The following is a 20907-nucleotide window of genomic DNA, read 5'->3' as shown; positions in this document are numbered from 1 at the left end:
CCTGGCTGGCTGTATGTCATGGCCGATATTCGTCTCCTAGTAGCAATTGCTTTGTTGCACACACCCAAGACGTTTTCCCTGTAACTATGAGTATGCCCATGTTGGCCTTTGTAAATACCTACAAGACCAGAACCCCCTGCCTATGAACCAGTGGCTTTCTTGTTAGTGCATCTCATCAGCTTCCACGATGGGTTTCGCTTCTGGGGTATCAACAGGGGACTGAAGAGGAGAACCGCGAAGTTTTAAGTTAGCGAGGTAACCGATCCGTTGATTAAACCCTGACTTATGGTGGTCTTTGGCCGCCTTGTCTTGCTGTTCTCCCCCCGTGCCAAGGGTTGCCGCCCCCCCGCAGCGGCCCTCGATGAACAGTCAAACAAGATGATGGCGGACAAATATCTACCTAATCTGACCCTTTTCTCCCCCGACAAGGATCAATTCACCATTGTTGTTCCTTACCCGATACATATACAAATAGCTGACCACCTACCTGCCTTCTACACTTGAACCTTGGCCTCTGCTGGTCTGGTTCTGTTCATGTAACATAGTGCAAAGCTCCACTTGATCAAACTCCCGCCGCTTCCATCGTTGGTTAACTATTCCCACTAAACTACTACACTGCAACTACATTCTCAGCAGGGCTTCTGTCCATTGAAGCCCAAGGCCGCACTCAGGCTCACGACATTCCTTATCGGGTCTTCTTTGACTTCAATGTTTCGTCGTCGTATTGGATCTTGTACTCGTCGCAATTGACGTATCTCTTACTTTTACTTTCGCCGCAAAACCATGAGCGACCCTCAACGCGATGCCCCGCCGTTGAGCGCCAACATTCCCGCTGCCACCACGACCACGACGGTTCTGCCTACGACAAACGGCTCTGCCAAAGGCGACGACGTTCCCGATGCCGGACTGAGAAGTCTCGATCACTGTACGCCTCAATATCGACCTCTCTCGCGCCGCGCGCTTGGCTGATTGCTCTTCTCGCAGACAAGCGCGCCCTGCCGAAATGGCGGTACAATCTGCGCCAACAGATGCTGCCTCTGATCCGCTGGGAGACACCCTACCTTGCGTGGATGCAAGAGAAGTTACGGACTCCAGCTCTCGATAGCTACTTCGCCATTACTGCCAACCTCGAAACCCATACCTTCTTCATGATCGGATTACCCATCTGCTTCTGGTGTGGTTATGCAGCATTTGGCAAGGGGTAAGTCACACCATGTTCCATCGTCTACATACGCTGCGCTGCGCCGCATGATGTTGCGCTGCTGTTGCAGTAACAAATCTCGAGATTACAGGATTTAACAGGTACTGACATGCTTCATCGTGTAGACTTGTGCATATTCTTGCGCTCGGTGTCTTCTGGACAGGCTTTATCAAGGACTTCTACTCTCTCCCGCGACCACTTTCGCCTCCTTTGCACCGAATCACAATGTCTGGTTCTGCAGCCCTCGAATATGGTTTCCCTTCGACCCATAGCGCCAATGCCGTATCCGTCGCTGTCTATGCGCTTCTGATACTACGCAGTCCCGATAACACGCTAGCCCCAACCACCAAGTTCGCACTCGAATGTCTCTCATACTTCTACGCTGCCTCGATCATATTTGGGCGCTTATACTGTGGCATGCATGGCTTCCTCGACGTAATTGTAGGGTCTATCATGGGTGCCGCTATTTCTCTGCTCGAATTCTACTACGGACCTCCCCTGGATGAATATATGCACTCCAGCTCTTGGGCTGCGCCTCTCGTAGCTGCCTTGATTATCCTTGTACTGGTGCGCATTCATCCTGAGCCGGCAGACGATTGTCCATGTTACGATGACAGTGTTGCCTTTGCTGGTGTTGTCATTGGCCTCGAATTTGGCACTTGGACGTACGGCAAGATTGCGTTGGATCCTTGGGAGACTCATGCGCATGGTGGAGGATCGGTGGATATTACGCACTTGGGATTGGCTGCCAACGTGGCTAGGATCGTCTTCGGCGTTCTTGTCGTCTTTGCGTGGCGCGAGACGATGAAGCCTCTACTGCTTAAGCTCTTGCCTCATCTATTCCGAATATTTGAACAGGTTGGCGTGAACATGCCTCGACGATTCTTCACGCCTGCTAGTAAGTACAAGACTGTACCAACAGGCTCTCGTATCGATACTCTTTTCCCTTCGCCCTCCGACTTCCCACGCATGGTCGAGAGTATCCGAAACCCTACCACCCGAGGTCGCTCTGTGTCGATTGGTCCTCAGAGTGCCGCAGATGCATACGAGACCTTGGCGTATAGAGAGCGCAAGCGACGCGAGAGTGTCAGCAGTAACCATAGCTTGAAGAGCAAGTCAAGCAACCTGGAGCTCCAGACCACGCATGAGGACTATTCTGGCAAGGGAGCTCAGGCGTCTGGTGCACAGGCAAACCGAATCGTCGAATTCGAGCAGATGATGGGAACCGGCGAGGTTGTGACAACACCGGCCGCGGATGATGATCGGGTCGAGATCTTTGTTACGGGCACCGAGGACGGATTGGGAGAGCGGGAGATGTTCTCGCAATTAATCAAACCTCGTGTGCGATACGATGTCGAGGTCGTAACTAAGCTCGTGGTTTACACTGGTAAGTGTCTGGAATCTTTTCCTGACCAGAGAAATGGTTTGCTGACTGATGTGATAGGCATTGCTTGGTTTGCGGTGGCTATTATCCCCATAATGTTTGAGATTGTGGGCTTGGGGACGAATCAGTTACGTGAACGATGAGTGATGAGATGAAATGAGACAAGAGAGGTCACCGCCTTGTATTATTTTCTAGTGGCCTCCAGGATACAATTAGATACTCTTCTTTTTAATGACCATATAGGGTGATGAATGATGGGCGCTGGAATGGTTTATTGGTTATGTCACCTTCGGGTTTCTCTGGGTGATATATCTCTAGACAACTTTAGAGTTGCAATTGATACTGAGTTGTATTCACCATAGTATATCCGAATCAGTGCTATAACGACCTTTTATTTGGAAACAATACCGTTCAAAAAGATGTACTGACGTCTGAAGGAAAAGTGATACTCTACAGGGTGTAAGTGGAAGTGTGAAGTTGACGATTTCGCCCTTGTGATTGGCCGTTGCTATGTGCAAGGGTCTTAATTGAATGACACGCTTAGACGCGTTTAGGTGTAACCTAGCGCGTGTCCCTCACTGACCTCAACATTCAAACTTCCATACAGCGCAACAAGCTCAAGAATTGAACAGGACGAGCAACCCCGGAAAACCATCCATCACTAAAGGAACTGCAAAGACCGAAAACAACAAAAAAAACAAGCGCAAATATGTCCGATATTGGGGATGAGATGGACGTTGATGTCCCCGTTGTCAGCAAAGATGTGATATTTTCCTCCGAAGCCAAGCAAGGCAAGCGAAGTGCTGCCAATCTGCCAGTTGAGGCTGAGGATAGTCTCCCTTGGTAGGTGCTTGTAAGAAACGTCATCAAAGATCAGGATTAACGGAGCTCAGGGTTGAAAAGTACCGCCCAAATACCCTCGACGACGTCTCGGGCCATCAAGATATCCTCGCTACTATCAACAAATTCATCGACCAGAACCGTCTCCCTCATCTACTCCTCTACGGTCCTCCAGGTACTGGAAAGACGTCGACAATTCTGGCCCTTGCTCGTCGTATCTATGGAGCTGCGAACATGCGCCAAATGGTTCTCGAACTCAATGCCTCAGATGACCGTGGTATCGATGTAGTGCGAGAGCAGATCAAGACATTTGCCAGTACCAAACAGATCTTCTCCATGGGTGGTGCATCTGCCCGCTCAGGCAACTCGATGGCTGGATTTAAGCTCATTGTTCTGGATGAGGCTGATGCTATGACGAGCACAGCCCAGATGGCTCTACGACGAATAATGGAGAAGTACACCACCAACACACGGTTCTGTATCATTGCAAACTATTCCCACAAGCTTAGCCCAGCGCTTCTGAGTCGATGCACACGGTTCCGCTTCAGTCCGTTAAAGGAGGGCGATATTAGGGTGCTAGTTGACAAGGTGGTGGAGGAGGAGCATGTTAGGATTGGCGGAGAGGCGGTTGATGCGTTGGTGAAGCTAAGCAAGGGTGATATGCGAAGAGCACTGAACGTTCTACAGGCCTGTCACGCATCAAGTGAGTCTGCATGCATTCATCTTTCCCAAAGCAAGCGCTAACAGAGGCTCAGGTACACCATTGCGAGCGAAGGATGCACCCAAAGTGCCTGACAGCGAAATTGAACGCGAAAATATCACAACGGAGACTATTTATAACTGCATCGCGGCACCCCCACCTGATGCCATCAAAGAGATTGTGTCGACGCTGCTTAAGACATCGGATGTCACAAGTTGTCTAAACACTATCAACGCTCTCAAGGTGTCGCGAGGTCTTGCGCTGGCGGATATTATCACAGCGCTCTCCGAGGAGTTAGTGAAGCTAGAGGTTGGTCCTGAGGTGATGATCACCTGGCTGGATGGTCTCGCCAATATCGAGCATAGAGTCGCCGGTGGAGGCAGTGAGTTGATCCAGACTGGGGCAGTCGTTGGAGTTGTCCGAAACGGAGTTGAGTTGATGAGCCGATAATTTCAGAATCTCTACGGGATACCGAGCGTCTGCACAAGGACGTAACGAGTTGATTGACATTGAAGGCTGAATATTCGTACGATGTTACACAACGGTTAACTGTGCTACAAGCATCAAAAACCTTTTATAGAACATAGATGGAACCAATTAAGCATCATCGCAATGATTTTAAACCCAGGCGCCGCAACTTTGTAAGGTTGTTAATAATGTATCTGTCAGCCACTATCCATGTCTAGTGGCGCAAGCTCATGCAACCCTCGTGTAAGCTCAGAGCTGTCACCGGATAAATTTATACCTTAACGGTAGCTTATCAACGTTAAAACGGTCCGCTGCGACTTCAACTTTCCAGGGCCCAAGAGGCATTGTATTTGTGAACTTGCTGTCGCATTTCACCGAGAAATCGCTGTACGTTTGAAAGATCAGCAAGACCGCCATACAATTACGGCTACAATGACCTCAATCGCTTCCTCTGATGCTGGGAATTTAACTGTTGAGCCACTGTCAGAGCGCAACGTCTCTCGGATCCCGCTTATTCTCCCTCATGAGCGCGTATTTCCAATTCAAATCGGCAGCGAATTGTTTAAGCTCTCCGGGGCATCGTTATCCTCTGACGGTAAGTCTTGACTTCACGGCTCTCTTTGCGACAACTGACTTGTCGCATTGCGCTGGTGCAACTGTCTATCTCATAGTTCTTGACTAACGCCTCGCAGCACCTTCATACTTCTCCCAATACTTCGTTTGCCAGTTGGAATCGGCAAAGGAACGAAACGACGAGTCGAGCTCGGCTATCCGAACGCTCTACATTGATCGCGACCCAGTCATCTTTCGCGATATCTCTCTCCATCTTCAGGGCTACCATGTTCAGCCTCGCGACGGCGAGCACTTTGTGCGTCTGTTTTCAGATGCGCAATTCTATAGCTGTTGGTCGCCTCCATCTTGCGACCCAAATTCTGAACTGACATTTCGGGTATACAGTGCCCAAACTAATCTCTCAGCTCTACGAGGAGAGTATCTTTATCTCCATCGGCCATCGCGAGTTTCAGATTCCTCGTGAGATCTTCAACGACCCAGGAAATTCTCCGAACTACTTCTCCCTCGGCTTCGCTGCTTTCTTCTCACGCCCGGACGATCTCTTCCCTGGCCTTGACCGCGAAGGCCTTATCCGTCCACCCTCGATCCTCCCTCCTTCGGTTCCGAAGCGCAGCGCTGATACATTTGCTGAGCTCCTACACTTTCTCCGAGGATATCCTATTCGAATACGTGATGAAGCCCACCGCCAGGATCTCCTCAGCGATGCGCGCTACTTCCATTTTAAGGGCCTCGAGCAGCGCCTTATCCCGCATTCGCTAAGTTACAATCAAGCCACGAGACGTGATGAGATTGTCCTTCGTCTTGAGAACATACAGAAGAGTGGCGTTAGTGTCTTTATTAGCAATACAGACCCGTTGACCGGCTTTGTGCAATACGCTCGACCTTATGTGGACGAGAAGCCTGCTGAGCTGGTCCTCGAAATTGGCGGCGAAACAACAAAGCTTCATTTCTCAGGAAGTAATGCTAGGGCGGAGTTCTTCAGGGACACCAAAGCACGAGTTGCGAAGTTGTTTGAGCTTGTCTCGTCAAAGCTAAACTTTTCCCAGGCGATCAAAACTGAACATCTCACCAACCATGGACAGTTGACAAACCTCGGAAATGCACTATTAAAGGAAGATCTTGTCCGTATAGCCCTCGAGCCCGAATCAGCCATTATTCTAGATGGGAAGGACTATCTCGAGGATTTCATCAATGCCGCGGCGTCCGAATCTTCCACAAACGAATATCCCCGGAAGCGAAAGCGAGCAGATGGTGACTCAGGCGATGAGGAGTGGGTTGTCACGACAGGGCAATGGAGGTTACGCATTCAGAACGCACCAAACGGCAGGGGTGTTGAATGTATTCTTGTTGCAGCCAAGCTTGATGCAATGAGCTCGCAATTGTCGCGTAACATGTCAAGGAGCTTTCTGGGAAGCTAATTCAGTATATTTCACCTGGTTTTTGCAGCCGTAGTGAAGCGAGAACGAAAAATGCTTTTATGTTGCGAATCAGATCTGTAAGTGGCATCTCGGGGATAATAACAAACATCTATGAGACGTCCAATAGTGCGAGATGCCACACGAAAATATGAAAACGGGGGTAATTGACACAGTTGTTATAGTGGAATTGCAAATACGGAACAAATAATTTGTACACAATCCAGCCAACGCATATTAATTATGACCAAAACCAACAAAAGACTTTGTCTGACACATGTCATGAGAACCCATGAGACCATCCCTAAAACGGCCATAGAAACAAGATGGAAAGTCGCTGAATGATGCTCCATGTTCTTGAGTCCCAAGTGACTTGACAACAACAGTTTAAAGTAGAGAAAACACAATAACGCCCCTTCGCCCTGCAGGAAAAGAGAAAAAGTGATGGGCTAAAGGGTGAGCGGAAAGATAGGGGCCCATCAGGAGAGGTGAAAAGCGAGAACTTTTTATGTATGGTCGGGTCGGGTCGGAAAAGAGAGAATTTCAGGAGGGGGGAATAGGGGTGAATGTGAAGAGTAGTAGGTTGTTCGTCAGGTCGTGTCATGGCTCATACAATTTGGTCGTTCAACATTCATCGCCCTTTGCCAGCAACCTTGCCTGTGGGAGCACTCATATCTCGTCGTTCAACGCCCTCGACCATTCGACGGCTAGGTGTCATTGCGCCCTGCGCCATTGAACGGGCACGGCCACGACGTTCACGGATCTTGGCGAGAGCCTGCTCGCGTGTCATGGTAGGGGTGAGAGCAGGATTTGACATGTCAAAGGTGGTGCCTGTGCTGTTGTGGGATGGTGTGCGAAGACGTTCGTTGAAGGAGGCACTGTTCCTGACCTTGTCGTCGTGAACTGGCACGGTTGTCGTAGTGGTGACGGTGTAGAAGGCATTTGTGGTGTGAGGTCGAGTGTCAGGAGAGACAAGTATATCCTCGGCCACGTCTGGCATGGTTGGTACTGAAGGAACAGGTGCCGAGTGACTGTGAGGAGCGTTGAGAAGTGAGGCGAGTGATGTTCTCTCTTGAGCAAGCATGGCGAAGGCTGGAGGTTCGACTGAAGGGGTTCGTGCGTATCTCCGGTAGTTATCGTACTCGCCGGAGTAACGGGGCTCCATCTCAGTGCCATCACCGATCGTGGTTTCAGCCTCAACTTGCTCTTCAATTACAACTTCGTCAACATCCTGAAATTCGCTCTCAGCATGACTTTCTCGTTGAGCCTTGGCAGCGGCCTCGGTCTCTTCGATTTTGCGTTGCGCCTCAATGATCTCGGCTTCTTGCTCCGAAACCGTCCGGAAAATGCCTTCTTTGGGACAGAATATGGTGCTTCGACGGGGCTCTTTCCGGGATTTAATGATACGTTGAGGGGGCTCTTGGAGGTGCTGTTCTTGGACTGGCTCAGGCTGAACATCAGGCTCTGCTCCTGTCTCGGGCTCGGTCCGGGCTTGCGGCTCCTCGATACGGGGAGGAGTTGTAGCGCGCTTCTCGCCGTCTACTGCCCCATTATCCAGTTTCAGGACCTTGTCGTTTGGTCCCTCTAGTCCAAAAGAGCTTCGGCGTTTCTGGCGAGGGGCCTCAGCACTGGCACGACGGGTTGACTTAGAGCAAGCACAGCAACGGAGATGGCATTCGGCCTGCAAGAATTCAATCATCTCATGGGCACGGTCTGCTCTTTGGCGCTCCCACTGCAACTGAATGGACAATTCCTCAATCTCAACCTCACTAGCTTCCGAGGAGACGATGTCCATCGTCGATAGAGATACTCGAGGATCTCTTGACACTCGCCTCTTGTCCTTTTTAGGAGAACCAAACTCATCGTCGGCATCTTGTGGCGGTAGAGGAATACGACCTTCGGCAGCGATACGGGCAACTTCCTCGTTCTTGGCCGCAGTCTTGTAGGCGTCACGTTCCTGCTCGACGAGCTTGATACGCTCCAATGCTTGGTCTAGTTGTTCCTGAACACCAACGATCTGATAGCGCGCTTCGAATGCTTCTTGCTCTCGGACTTTGCTCCTAGCCTTTTCTCGTTTGAGGTTTTCGTCGATCATCTTTGCGTTTGTGCGTGCTGACTTGAGTTCTTCTTGGAGCTTGACGATTGATGATTGTGTTTTGAATGTCTCTTTTCGTGCGCGGCGTATCTCCTTTTCCCATAGAGCTTGTGTGTGTGCATGGGTCTCCTTTGCTCGGCCATAGTTCTCCTGTGACATGGTCAACATGCAATGTTTACGTTGGCTTCAGAGGAAACCTACCATTAACGACTCCAGACGTTCTCCGACTTTTCGCTCACGGTCTTTGCCCTCATCGATGGCCTTTCGTAGATTTTTGTTCTCCTCTCTGTATCTGCGCAACTCAGTCTCGGCCTCTTCGCGGCCAAGCATGGCGCGCTTCAAAGCAGCATCTGCTGTTTTGCGTTCTAACTGTTTTGATTGCATAGTAACACTAAGGTTGTTGAACTGGCTGATCTTATCATGAACGGAATTATCTCTTGAACCGCCACGAAGGTGAGAGAACACGGACTCCCGCTCTCTTTGTTGATTCACACGGTCCGCAGTGACGGCCTGAAGGGGGCCGCCCGGAGAGCCGGGTGGACTGTTTGTCTCTTCCATTGTTGTTGAATATAATTTCGATGCAGACGTGGAGGCGGATATGAAGTATCAAACTGAACCGATTGAGTTTTGTCGCAAGTGGCTGCCGTTAAGCTGGGTCGACAGTTGACTTGAAGGTTAATAGTGTGTTGTGATAAGGCAAAGTTGAGTAAAAGTGGTGCTGGTGTAGTATCGATTGTTTACCATCCCACTTTGGTGTGTATCAATTGGATGAGCAACTTGTTGCTGTGGTGATCAAGACGACGTCAGGTGACCTCATGCCAGCAATTTGGCCGTTTTATTTGTAACTTACCCCTGGTGGTGTGTCTGTAGCATATTCTAACCTCAACGCTCCAATCAACTGCTTTCAACTATGCTGACCCCGCGAAGTGGAGTGAGTCGGCTGATAAGGCGTGCCAGAATCACGATAAAGCTGTCCAACGTCGCAAGTTAACTCCATTGATCCATGGAAAAGGGAAAAAGTTGAAGCTTCCGACCCCGAGCAGAGGCCAGGTCAAGGTGACAGGACACGCCACTTTATATTAAGATCGCCCCTATTGTAACATTCTTTACTATAAATCTGCTTCTGTCTCCTTTCAATTCTTTTCTCTGCATTTTCTTTGAAACTTGTTAAAGATCGTATTTGTTACTTGTCAAGATGGCCGATGAATCAACTCTACGACAGCGAAAGCCTCAGCCCAAGAACGAGACCGAATCTGAAGTCTCTCAGCCTTCGACTCCGACAAAAAAGGGCAAGAAAAGATCCTCGGCCCAGGTCGATGAAGAAGACCCATGGGATGGCTACTCCCCTTACCTCGATGTCGTTCGTGTCATCAGCTTCATTATCGTGGCCTCAATGGGTCTAAGCTATGTCATTAGCGGAGGGGAGAGTTTCTGGTGGGGACACAAGAACAAGCCCAACTGGATGACCCAGAGATTCTACAAGGACTTGATTCTTGGACCTGTACGTTAAATCTATGATGATCACTGGACTATTACTAACTACCATTCTCTGTTAGCCACCGCCTGTATATATGACTTTGGAGGAACTCTCTCTCCACGACGGTACCGACCCCGATAGACCTCTTCTTCTTGCCATCAATGGTACGATTTATGATGTTTCCAACGGCCGCCGCATGTACGGCCCAGGGGGCTCATACAGCTACTTCGCTGCCACCGATGCTGCTCGCGGCTTCGTGACCGGCTGCTTTGCTGAGGACCAGACCGCCGACCTCCGTGGCTATGAGGAGACTTTCCTGCCCCTCGACGATCCTGAAGTTGACTCTCACTGGACACCCGAGGAGCTTGCTGAGCTCAAGATCAAAGAGAGGGAAGAGGCAAAAAAGAAGGCCGATGCCGCGCTCCAGCATTGGGTCGACTTCTTTGCCAACAGCAAGAAGTACACCAAGGTGGGATATGTGTATCGGGAACCCGACTGGCTGGAGAACGAGAAGCCCAAGAAGCTTTGCGACCAGGCTCAGAGAAGCAGAAAGACAAGAAAGATTCCTAAGAAGGATTGATCTTTACTCAGACTGGGAATGTTGTATGTTTGTATTTCTGGTTAGCCTATATCCATCCTTTTTCAAACCCAACCGAGCTCAAAAGGCATGATATACATGACCGTGAACACGTTAAAAACTTCAAATTAAGGGATAATGAAGATGATCTCTCTAATAGTTTTTGGGTATTCTTGGTTGTTATCTAAACGTTCAACCCTGATACACTTTCCCGTTGAACCTGGCCGTAAACACCGTTGATGACTGTGCCTATCCCGAGGCTGCCCAACCGTTCCAGCAATTGGTACAAATATCCCCATTAATTGTTCCCAGCATTATGTCTATCCATTCACAAGTTCGTCATGCTCTCAGCTTATAGTACATACATAGCAGCGGCACCGACTGCGAGCAGCATCGAAATAGGGGCCTTGAGCTCAGCAGCAGCAGCAGTGACCACAGGATCGCCTGAAGAACCAGCTGTGGGAGTGCCAGTAGCTCCAGGGGCCGCGACGCCAGTTGGCGTGCCAGAGCCATCCTCGGAACCGTCATCGGAGCTACCATCATCGGAGCTATCGTCACCGGAGGAGCTGCCGCCATCAGAGCTGTCGCCGCCGGAGCTGCTGCCGCCGTCTGAGCTATCGTTTCCGGAGCCGTCACCTCCAGAGCTGCCACCTCCAGAACCGCCTGTGTTGGTGCCATTGCCACCATTTCCGCCTTGCGGGGAGCCACCACCTTGAACAGGAACGACTTCGGAGACCGTAGCTGAACTGCAGAGGCTCTTGTAGTTGTTGAGCGATCTTGTAGCATTGGCAGATGTGCTGGGTAACGTTTAGTAAAGAACCCTGACAGAAAGTCGTAGCAGACTCACTTTTCGTTGATAACCATCGACATTCCACCCTGACAGTGTTTTGCCTTGCTGCAGAATAGCCACATAGGCTTCTTGTCCTTGACCATGATGGTGTAAGTGGGAATCATGCCCTTGGACATGCTAGCCTCGACAGGCTGGTAGCCAGAGTAGATGCCAGTGACATTTGACATAACGTTGCCAATAGGTACACAAGGGTCGTCGAAGGTAGACTGTGTCACTGTGTGGTTGCCAGCCCAGAATTGAAACTGAACCATGGTTCCTGGCTCTGCTGTGATCTTTTCAGGCCAGAACTTGAGGCCAGTGGCATTTGTTGCCGAGTTTCTGCCAACCGAGACGACTTGGACATCGACGGCTAAAGAGACTGTTAGTTGATTCTTCTTTTGTGGCTCCATGGGCACATACCTTCAGCAACAGCCGCAAGGGCAACAATAGCAATTTGAGAGAAATACATAATGATTAGAGATTTGGGATTGTGGGTATTTGGTAGAGGCAAAGGAAGGGCACTCTGGGAGGGATGTTCAGAGATGGGAGCAAAGAAAAGAAGCGACTTGCGCTCTCAAGGACTAGCCTCGTCTAAGAAAGTAACAAGAAGAATTAATGAAAGATTGAAAGGACAAAGGAAACGCGTCCAATGGGAACAGGACCAGACTGTTGATTATGGAACGAGATGGAGAGATGAGGAGAAACAAAACAAAAGAGACGAGACGGATTGGTATATATACATCTATCTTGGGGCTTGGCCTATGATGGTCTTGACCCTGATTACGAGTTTCGAAGCACATCTGAAGCACGCCTCTCAACGGCGCCGAAAGATGGATCTTGGGGCTTCCGTCTCGGCTCCTCGGTAGACTTACAGGACAGGCGTAGTATGAGACACTATCAACAAGGCTTCGCTGGAAGAGTTGCGGAATGAAACAAATAGTGCTGGGTATGTCTTGGCTAGCTTTGGTAAGACTTGGGAACTACCCAGGCTATATGTCAGGTTCAGATATCGAGCTCAACGACATAATGTTCGGAACTAAATACAGAAGAGCGACTATCGCAACTCGGACAAACGATTATGATTTCTTCCTCTTATTCGGGTTTCCATTGTCAACATTGATCTAGTAGCCTTTCTGTTCGAAATGAGGTTATTCATTTTGTTGGTTAAGTCAACTGAGAAATCAACCCATGGCGCTTAGCATGTCTACTATCCAGACCTATATCATAACAGACTAACAGTCAGATATTTTCGGTGACTATAGGCCTCGGCTCCAGGCCCAACCGTGTCGGAGCAGATCGACCAGGGGTTCGTCTGCTTCGGAAGTGCCTCATCCGTAATATCTTGAGACGAATATAGTTTCGCTGCCACTATTGGTCCTTAAAGGGCTTAAGGGGCACATGGGTGCAAAGCTGCCCCATACGGTAATTTGAAACTTGAGAGCCTTGGCTTTCTCTTGATGCAGAATAACATTATTCGAGCCCGCGCTGACGTTGCATTGGTTTGTCGGGTTTCAGCTGCGACGTTTCGTGTTGGTTGCAGATTCTAAACGTACCTATGTGGGGGGGGGCGAGCTGCTGGGGTTTTGCCATTTGGAACACCCCAGCTTTATCAACTTACTATGATTAATTTCCTAATACGATTGTATTTAGACGAAATCTTCGATGAACTTCAGCTTGGTCAACAGGTGGCTAAAAATCGTCCTTAACGAGTTTTGATTTTATGACTCACAACGGAACTTCTCAGACGAAAAGCCGACTTGCATAATGTGCGAGAACATTTACCAAAACCCAAGACTGCCTGCAACAAACAGGAACGACAAAGAGTAGCACAACGCCACGTTTAGCTCGCCACTATTGTAGGCATTAGAGCGGCTTGGAGATCTAGGGCTGCGGATTACATGATCCTTCTAAGAACATGAGGTTTCAGGAGTCATTGCAAATATAACCTGTTACAATCTGGAAATATGAGCATTACAACATCTCCATCTAGTTGACTCTGCGAATACGTCTTGATTCTTCTTTCACATTAACAAAACGCTTGGAACTCAAATTCGTGATTCCGATCCCGATTATGCGGGTATTTACAGATAGAAGTGATCTCCCCTATTTCTCTACAATTCCTAGGTCACTATAATGACGTGTATTGACTAGGAACGACATCAATAGCTCGTGATATGGCAACCTGCCAGACAGCCCCAAGTCAAGGATTCCGTATCCTCGTACATAGCTGATGAAAGCTCACAGACTTGTGGCAGAAGACCGGCAGTGCGATCGCCAACGCCAATATGAACAATCTGGGCTGACACAGTCGGAAGACACCAGGCTGCAGTGCAGGCGGCCATTGCATCTATCGGATGATACTCCGTCTTCACTTCCTTGAGCTTGAGATGGATACCAGGCGTAGTGGGAGACATCGTGTTGCGATAATGAGCTTTCGAGGACCAAAGTCTCGGCTGCTATAGTGTTAATGTTTAACAAAGAGTCGGTCGAATGCTTTTCAGATACACGTGCCCGTATTATCGTCAAAGTGCAACATAGGAAGTCACTGGCCCGGAGAGCCACCATACGCCCTATGTATGAAAGCGTCAGTCATGCGCGGTTGTCGCCAGTGCTTTTCTCCAGATGCATACCCATTGAACACTTCGACTCTTGTTCACCCCGAAGGTAGAAGAGATACCGATTGATACCACTCAAAGATCCAGCAACAACTGTGGTGATACCTTCTCCAGGTCCTCGACTTCGAGAAATCCGCCATCCTTCTCGACAGCCGCTCTCGCAATAGCCTCTCTCACAAATACATCAAAGTATTTGCCCGCCGCGGCGTTTGCATCTCTTGATATCCGCGTCGCATCTTTAGCAAAGAATTCGTGCAGCAGCCGTGTGAGCAGCTCTGGCGGGATCGACTTGTCAGGTTCCTCCTCTTCTACAGCTTGTGCTTCACGCGTTGAGGTCCCGTGTCGGTTGTTATCGTCATCTGAGAGCTCAAATGGATTACTCGATTGTGGTTCGGATTCGGGTTCTGATGCCTTGGCGCCTTTCTTGGTTGTGGCTTTTGGTCGGCCACGGCCTGTACCTGATGATTGCTTTGGAGGCATGTCAAAAGTTCAAGGGGACACTTAGGGTCCAACGTCATAAAGTTGTTGCGCCGCGCAAGAATTACTTTGGTAACCGCGTCGAGCCTACATGGTAAATACTGGTAGCTTAGTAAGCATCTAACGTCAAGTTTCAGACAACAAAACAACAAACCCCTCAGTGTCACAAAATCAAATGATGACGAAAAGAAAAGAGCAAGGAACGACGATGTGACATCACAAGGATCAGTGGACAATGTATGGACAGTAAAGGGAAATTGCATTGGTGTATAAATTACAGCGGCCTAGAACGGAAGGCAAAGCAAGATTAGAAAAAGACGCCGTGCCTATGCCACTCTAACCCGCAAAGAGCTGCTGTTTCAGAGGACCACGTCGGGTATCTGTGACAACTTCCCTCAACCTGCACTTCGATCTCGCCTTTTAGTTTCAACCAGCGGACACCATGTCAAGCCCGCAGATTAAGATCCCCCCGGATTCCTTATCCCCCACACACTCGTCTATACAGGGTATGTTATACAAAGCGCTTATTTGAAGGCCTTGCCGAAGAGGAGGACCTGGAGCTGATCGTAGATGGAGAGGACACCAGCACCGGCAACACCACGGAGAATGTTGGCACCAGCACCCTTGAAGAGAGACTTAACACCCTCCTTGGCGACGATCTGGCGGGCAGCATCCATGGTGTTCTTGTACTTGACGGCCTCACCAGAGGTCATCATCATGCGTCGTCGAATGGTGTCAAGAGGGTAAGAGGCAATACCGGCACCAGTGGTGACGATCCAGCCGAGAGCGAAAGAGGCAAGGAAGTTGTTGGCAAGGCTACCGACAAGGACGACGGGCTTGATAGAGTCGTACATTCCGAAGTAGAGACCACGGTAGACAACGATACCAGCAACGGAGGGCATGAAACCACGGTAGAGACCGGCAATACCATCAGAGGCGAGGGTCTTCTTGTAGACATCGACGAGACCGTTGAACTGACGGTCACCACCCTTCTTAGCGTTCTTGGCATCGTTGGCAAGACGGGTACGGGCATAGTCCAGAGAGTAGACGAAGAGGAGGGAAGTGGCACCAGCGGCACCACCGGAGGCAAGGTTACCAGCCATCCAGAGGGCGTAGCCATCCTTGTCCTTCTTGTAACCGAACATCTTCTTGAACTTGTCACGGAAAGCAAAGTTCAGAGCCTGGGTAGGGAAGTATCGGATAACGTTGGCGGTGTTTCCTCGCCAGAGGGACATGACACCCTCATCGGCCATGGTGCGCTTGAAGCAGTCACCAATACCGGCGTACTTGCGGTCGAGACGACCGGTCTTAAGCATCTCATCCTGCTGGGGGTTAGTGGATGGGACTGAGCATGCTTTGATCGTGTTTAACTGACCTGGTTCTGGATGAGGAGCTTGACACGCTCAATGGGAGCGGCAGCGGTCTTCGAGACGGCGGCGGAAACACCACCCACTATGAATTGTTAGTATGATGAACGAGGCGTTTATTCCTCAAGCACGACAAAGGGCATGGTGCCCAATGAATTAATACTGGTGAGCGGTAGCGACGTGGGTACATACTCAAGAAGTCGGCCATGAAGGGCTAAAAGCATGTTAGCATTTTACTCTGACATTTTGCGAATACTGTCGAAGTCCTGCGGAGATGCCAGCTAAGCAAAAAATACCACATCTTCATCAACCAGTGCCCATTGAGTGAATTGCAATCGACACATCCATATTTGATGATCAATTACGTAGCAAGACTCGCGAGCGGCTAATTGATGAAGATGCCGTCTTTTGATGCCGCGGCATTTCACGGTCGAGGGGATCTGTGATCAAAGGAAGAAGAAACTTACCGGCATGCCCAAGACCTTCTGGGGTTGCTCAGCAGACATGGTAGCGGTTGTGAAGGTCTTTCCCTTGAACAAGAAGAAAGGATTGAGGGGAGATTGAGGATGAAAGAAGAAAGAGAGAGAATGGAGGAGTCGAGAGAAAATAAATCTGCGCCGACGGGGGGTGCGAGGTATTTGGGGGGAGGGAAAAAAATTGCGGCGGATCTGAATGAAAGGCGCTTTTGAGCGAATCTTTCCGGGCCCGCGCTAAAGGGAGCTGGGACCCCAGCCAACCAAAACCAAGCCAACCCGTACTCTCCACGGCAACAGTGCGGGTTGGAAGCCTGAGGCCACAGCCTCGCCCAGGTCTGTGTGCCCCGGGTGCCCAGAGTGCCTCTGAGCTTTTTTCAGGGGGTGGATAAGTGGCCACTCAGTGGCAATCAGTGAACTGAATTGTGGGTAGTTTCTGGCACAAATCCAGGTTTGAGCTTGCTGCCCGGCTGCAAGATGAGATGCCGGTTCACCCCGATTTTTTGTCGAGCGCCGAGACCTAGACCCGTTCTAAGACATGGGAGCTCTCTCTTCGGGGTCATTTTTTACTGTATGGGGTACTGTACAATACAGTAGGTAGATTTGGTGCTTGTAGGCTGTAGGCTACACCTACAGGCTCCTGAGATGATTAGCTGACCCCCAGAAGCATCCATGATACTTCACTGCCCTGCAGGCAGAAAAGTTTTCTATGTGTACGGCATTTATGAGAAACAGCAATAAATAAATCATCTCGAACCAATTTCCAGTCCATTGTGCTTCCAATGATTTCTCTTGCCGCACTTGCCATCATGTGCTGCAATTGGCTTATCTCGATCAAATGTCGTCAGTCTCCCATTACTTTGGATATTATCTCTCCGCCATCCCTCCCTCCATCATGACATCCTTTCACCCACCTTTCCTAGCCCCCAGCTCGTTCTCTAATCCACTAGCTTCCGGTCCCTCCACAGACTGTTGGTCGCATCGCCCGAAATAAGCCTTGCACACCTGGCACAGTGCGCAAGCTTTGTGCGTCAATCAAGGTGAGCCACGCTGTGTTGGTCTTGGTCCTCTTGGGTCTTTCCTCATCGCCTCCCCCGGTTTGCACCCCCTGGTTCAGCCTATCCGTCCAATTGGTGTCTGTTTGTTTGAGCTGTCCAGGAATACGGGGAACAATCTTTTTTTTTTTTTTGTTCAGAATTTTGCTCGGGTCCAGTTCTGTTCAGCAACCGAGGAAGCTTCCAGCTCAGCGATCTCCTAGAGTAGCCGTACGCCCCGGCTCAATTGGCTCTATGTCCTGACTAACCTGGTCCCTGGATGTATTGTTCACTGTGATAGTCGTAAATTGTGAGTTAAATGTTTGTGGCCAACTGTCCTGGCGTCGTTTGTCTATCATAAATTTACAGGCAGTGATATCCCACACCGGAACCAAAGATCCGCAAGAAAGGTACTGAGCTATAACGGTTCAACTCTTGAATAGAAACCTTCTCCGCTTTCAGGGGATAATTGAATTCATGCTGTTGCAGACAACTTGTGATACTGGCGAGACTGGGAAATGAAATCAAGTGTATAGTTCTTGCTGTCTTAGGAGAATCATGGTAACGGCTTGTGCATTTGTTGAAACCATAGGAGAAAATGCATTCCTATTAGAGATTCTTTGATTCTGGTTTATGAAGCTTCATGATATATAGTACCCGGATCGTGAGAGAAGTCTACCCTTGTTACGCTTCTTTAATAGAGGCCAGTAGAGGGATTACAGCTCTAGACAGGTAAGAACACTAAGGGCCTCTTTCCTCAGTGATAAAATGCCTTGGATAAAAATGCATAAGCTTAGTGGGTTTTTGATGGGTTTGCTTTAGCTTCTCATATCAAGTTCTGAAGTTTTCTCGCTCCCCGGGGGTAGCTTTCCTGAGGCTTCGGTCAAAAGAAACCAAGCTCATACCCTTTGAGCCGAATGAAGAATCCGCCACCGCCTCACTTGTGTCTCCTTTGAAATGCACTGTACTGTACAGTATGAACAAGGGCTTATCGTCATGCAGATTCGGCTACCTAACTTTTTTTTTCTCTCCAGTTATGGTCGTTTGTCCCTAGCTTATCTCTCGGGACGCCCGCTTCCTCGAGGCAATCCAATCCATGAACAGTAAGTAGTATTCGACAACTTCATGATTATAAACCTAATGATTTTGTGCTCTGTCTTCTCATTCTAGAGACTTAATATAGGGCCATTTTGGACAATCAACTATAAACCGTTCAGGATCTTGCCAAATGTTTCTGATGACCGTCTTTGGAGCCATTGACCTATAAAAACCGACCTCTCGAAAAGGACAGAAACCACGGTGTCCAGTCTCCTGTCTTCCGTTTTGAAGATTGCAATTTTTCGACGCGACACTGCCACGAAGGTGAACCAGACACCATCACTGACGTTATACCTGTTGCCCTACCGTATCCAGGCTGTCCGGTCTTTCAATCTCACGGTCCTTTGGTTATATCAGTGGCCAAACCTCTGCCGTTCGTCCACGGATAGCCGATGTGAAATATACATGCCATGGACTATCTGTCCGTAGACCAAACGGCTACATCCCATCTAGGTTAGAGCGTATTACCTGCGTCCATTCTCGGGTGTATTCCCTCCCTGGTCACCCAAGCAAAAGTCATGACAAGAGCACTGCGTCAATTGTTTTCAGGGGATTGTGCACTCGATGCCTTTCCGAATCAACATATATATTAACACAACCTACAGCAACCACGCGTTCGTATGCTGTGCTCCAAGAGCTTCTTCTATAAACCTCATCAGTGCAGCGAAAATAATGAACATCTTTCAACATAGTAGCACGTGATTATCAAATCTGCGTTTCTAAGGTCACGTGCTACATATCGAACAGCTTCAACAACAACGCATTTTATTCTTGCGCTTGATGCTAGACTACCAGTGCGAGAGCCTTGTCTTTTTGACAGTTTGGTAATTGTATGTTAGGCTGGAACTGAATTCTCGGGGAGAAACAAGGCTACACTGGCAGTACTGGGTGCTAAAACAATATCCAAGCAACCAAAACCAGCGACATGACTCGATATCTCTGGGGGCGGTTGCAGGGTGCTGACAGAGACTTCTAGTTCATATCTCATCAGGCTGTAGCATATGAAGTGTTTGTCTTAGTCCAGAAACGGAACGCATCGTTGAGCTACTGTAGAGTGATATGGAAAGCGATGAAGTTCCTGGTGAAGTGCTGAAGGCTGCAAATTGAATACCAATTCTCCTACTTGTGCAAAGGACCAGAAAAGTCGTGATTTCAACAGCTCTCGGCCACAATTTGGCAGTCATTTTTCGCAAGCCTCACTGACCTGCCTTGCTGGCAAGCGGACTCATCAGTCGCTTTAGCATGAAACAACTTGTAGTGCAGTCACACGCTGTTTGATCACGATCATAAGAGATGTGCTCTGGAAAGAATCACTGTTAGATCTTTTAGGTCGGCAGTGGTCATACTGTCGAATTTCAGTTTTGTCGGAGGCCCCAAGTTCGATTGCAAGCCAGCATGGCAATTTCGGTGACCAAACCCAGATCTCTGAGTCAAAAGGGAACACATTGACAATGATTTCTACGTGAGCCTTTGACAAAGGTGATTGAGGACGCCAGAGCAACGGCCGCCTGCTCCAATGAGTCAACTTATCACATGTGCGGGTGACCAGGTAGCCCTCGACAAATTGTATGCAACGGCTGTTGGGTTTACAAGATCAAATATCGTTCAGTCAAGCGTTGGTCCAACAAGCGCTCATACCTCAACCAAATGTTAGCGGGCTATCAAGCATTAAGTAGTTGCAGAATGGTTGTGGAAAATAAGACAGTAGTAGCTCTCCCCATACTATCGGGACACATGGTTGTACATCACAAGGAACTATAGTTTGGTCGTTTCGAAGATTTTTCATTCCGTTGCCATGTGTGCTAAAGCGATTCCGTCCCAATGCTTAACCGAGCATGAATAGCGTCCTAAACCAGGCTTTTGTTTTTCGCCTTACAACACCCTCCGACCATGCGGCCTGTCTATCGTCCAGGCCGCCCAGACGCACAATCGTGAGACTCAAGTTTATCGTTCATTGCATTTAGTCAGAACCACCGACGGCACGGGCTGGAGTCATGTTAGCAGTTGGTCGGATACAGCGCATCGGGGCCAGAATGTTCGTGCGAGAAGGGGGAGGAGGCCATACTGTAGATCTTCATCTTGCTGTGAGTGACCACAGGCTTGATGATGCCCTTCTCCTCGAGGTCGGCAAGGCACTGTCGTGCCAGAGAGCCGTTGATCTTCATTCGGTCGACGAGGGTGGCAATGGTGACGAGACGGTAAGACTGCACATCCTTGTAGAGCTTCTCAGAGGTGGGGTTGTCGAGAACGACGGCGTGTTGGGCCTTGTCCTTGACCTTTCCCT

General features: G+C 49.3%; 10 protein-coding genes across 13 annotated transcripts; 4 read left to right on the top strand and 6 right to left on the bottom strand.

Moving 5' to 3' along the window:
- The first annotated feature begins 295 nt into the window (after positions 1–295).
- On the top strand, positions 296–2998 carry FOXG_07734 (uncharacterized protein). 3 transcript variants are annotated; one of them, XM_018386340.1, is made up of 4 exons: positions 296–925; positions 985–1201; positions 1327–2588; positions 2646–2998. In XM_018386340.1, the coding sequence occupies exons 1-4, from the start codon at positions 784–786 to the stop codon at positions 2726–2728; spliced, it is 1704 nt and encodes a 567-aa protein (XP_018243483.1). In that variant the 5' UTR covers positions 296–783; the 3' UTR covers positions 2729–2998. The 3 variants fall into 3 exon arrangements, with proteins under 3 accessions (XP_018243483.1, XP_018243484.1, XP_018243485.1); XM_018386341.1 differs by having other exon boundaries at positions 296–1201; XM_018386342.1 differs by lacking the exons at positions 296–925; positions 985–1201 and having other exon boundaries at positions 1227–2588.
- Positions 2999–3158: 160 nt separating this feature from the next.
- Positions 3159–4762, top strand: FOXG_07733 (replication factor C subunit 3/5). 2 transcript variants are annotated; one of them, XM_018386338.1, is made up of 3 exons: positions 3159–3428; positions 3479–4128; positions 4181–4762. In XM_018386338.1, the coding sequence occupies exons 1-3, from the start codon at positions 3295–3297 to the stop codon at positions 4573–4575; spliced, it is 1179 nt and encodes a 392-aa protein (XP_018243481.1). In that variant the 5' UTR covers positions 3159–3294; the 3' UTR covers positions 4576–4762. The 2 variants fall into 2 exon arrangements, with proteins under 2 accessions (XP_018243481.1, XP_018243482.1); XM_018386339.1 differs by having other exon boundaries at positions 3159–4128.
- Positions 4763–5025: 263 nt separating this feature from the next.
- Positions 5026–6584, top strand: FOXG_07732 (uncharacterized protein; the record flags this gene model as incomplete). Its single annotated transcript, XM_018386337.1, has 3 exons — positions 5026–5188; positions 5286–5495; positions 5551–6584. 3 exons carry the CDS (start codon positions 5026–5028, stop codon positions 6582–6584), a joined length of 1407 nt encoding a protein of 468 aa, XP_018243480.1.
- A 628-nt stretch (positions 6585–7212) lies between these two features.
- On the bottom strand, positions 7213–9234 carry FOXG_07731 (uncharacterized protein; the record flags this gene model as incomplete). The annotated part of the gene is made up of 2 exons (XM_018386336.1): positions 7213–8826; positions 8878–9234. The coding sequence occupies 2 exons, from the start codon at positions 9232–9234 to the stop codon at positions 7213–7215; spliced, it is 1971 nt and encodes a 656-aa protein (XP_018243479.1).
- Positions 9235–9871: 637 nt separating this feature from the next.
- On the top strand, positions 9872–10733 carry FOXG_07730 (uncharacterized protein; the record flags this gene model as incomplete). Its single annotated transcript, XM_018386335.1, has 2 exons — positions 9872–10177; positions 10233–10733. 2 exons carry the CDS (start codon positions 9872–9874, stop codon positions 10731–10733), a joined length of 807 nt encoding a protein of 268 aa, XP_018243478.1.
- A 104-nt stretch (positions 10734–10837) lies between these two features.
- Positions 10838–12455, bottom strand: FOXG_07729 (uncharacterized protein). Its single transcript, XM_018386334.1, has 3 exons — positions 11980–12455; positions 11578–11929; positions 10838–11527 (listed from the first exon to the last, which is right to left on the bottom strand). Exons 1-3 carry the CDS (start codon positions 12026–12028, stop codon positions 11083–11085), a joined length of 846 nt encoding a protein of 281 aa, XP_018243477.1. The 5' UTR covers positions 12029–12455; the 3' UTR covers positions 10838–11082.
- Positions 12456–13718: 1263 nt separating this feature from the next.
- FOXG_19531 (uncharacterized protein) lies at positions 13719–13973 on the bottom strand (the record flags this gene model as incomplete). Its single annotated transcript, XM_018399754.1, has 1 exon — positions 13719–13973. The coding sequence occupies one exon, from the start codon at positions 13971–13973 to the stop codon at positions 13719–13721; it is 255 nt and encodes an 84-aa protein (XP_018243476.1).
- Positions 13974–14249: 276 nt separating this feature from the next.
- On the bottom strand, positions 14250–14654 carry FOXG_07728 (uncharacterized protein; the record flags this gene model as incomplete). Its single annotated transcript, XM_018386333.1, has 1 exon — positions 14250–14654. One exon carries the CDS (start codon positions 14652–14654, stop codon positions 14250–14252), a length of 405 nt encoding a protein of 134 aa, XP_018243475.1.
- Positions 14655–15175: 521 nt separating this feature from the next.
- On the bottom strand, positions 15176–16524 carry FOXG_07727 (ADP,ATP carrier protein; the record flags this gene model as incomplete). The annotated part of the gene is made up of 4 exons (XM_018386332.1): positions 15176–15973; positions 16027–16103; positions 16211–16232; positions 16486–16524. 4 exons carry the CDS (start codon positions 16522–16524, stop codon positions 15176–15178), a joined length of 936 nt encoding a protein of 311 aa, XP_018243474.1.
- A 4059-nt stretch (positions 16525–20583) lies between these two features.
- On the bottom strand, positions 20584–20788 carry FOXG_07726 (S25 ribosomal protein; the record flags this gene model as incomplete). The annotated part of the gene is made up of 2 exons (XM_018386331.1): positions 20584–20609; positions 20689–20788. The coding sequence occupies 2 exons, from the start codon at positions 20786–20788 to the stop codon at positions 20584–20586; spliced, it is 126 nt and encodes a 41-aa protein (XP_018243473.1).
- Positions 20789–20907: the final 119 nt, after the last annotated feature.

The sequence above is a fragment of the Fusarium oxysporum genome, chromosome 4, assembly GCF_000149955.1.
Source record: "Fusarium oxysporum f. sp. lycopersici 4287 chromosome 4, whole genome shotgun sequence".
Lineage (NCBI taxonomy): Eukaryota > Fungi > Ascomycota > Sordariomycetes > Hypocreales > Nectriaceae > Fusarium > Fusarium oxysporum.
This window is presented reverse-complemented; position numbering and strand designations above follow the sequence as displayed.

Excerpts from the sequence above, each read along its gene's own strand:
- FOXG_07733 (XM_018386338.1), top strand. The coding sequence starts at position 3,295 with ATGTCCGATATTGGGGATGAGATGGACGTTGATGTCCCCGTTGTCAGC. Across the intron at positions 3,429-3,478 it reads GCTGAGGATAGTCTCCCTTG|GGTTGAAAAGTACCGCCCAA; the intron begins GTAGGTGCTTGT and ends AACGGAGCTCAG. Across the intron at positions 4,129-4,180 it reads ACAGGCCTGTCACGCATCAA|GTACACCATTGCGAGCGAAG; the intron begins GTGAGTCTGCAT and ends ACAGAGGCTCAG.
- FOXG_07729 (XM_018386334.1), bottom strand. The coding sequence starts at position 12,028 with ATGTATTTCTCTCAAATTGCTATTGTTGCCCTTGCGGCTGTTGCTGAA. Across the intron at positions 11,930-11,979 it reads CCTTGCGGCTGTTGCTGAAG|CCGTCGATGTCCAAGTCGTC; the intron begins GTATGTGCCCAT and ends CAGTCTCTTTAG. Across the intron at positions 11,528-11,577 it reads TCGATGGTTATCAACGAAAA|CACATCTGCCAATGCTACAA; the intron begins GTGAGTCTGCTA and ends AACGTTACCCAG.
- FOXG_07734 (XM_018386340.1), top strand. The coding sequence starts at position 784 with ATGAGCGACCCTCAACGCGATGCCCCGCCGTTGAGCGCCAACATTCCC. Across the intron at positions 926-984 it reads ACTGAGAAGTCTCGATCACT|ACAAGCGCGCCCTGCCGAAA; the intron begins GTACGCCTCAAT and ends CTCTTCTCGCAG. Across the intron at positions 2,589-2,645 it reads TAAGCTCGTGGTTTACACTG|GCATTGCTTGGTTTGCGGTG; the intron begins GTAAGTGTCTGG and ends CTGATGTGATAG.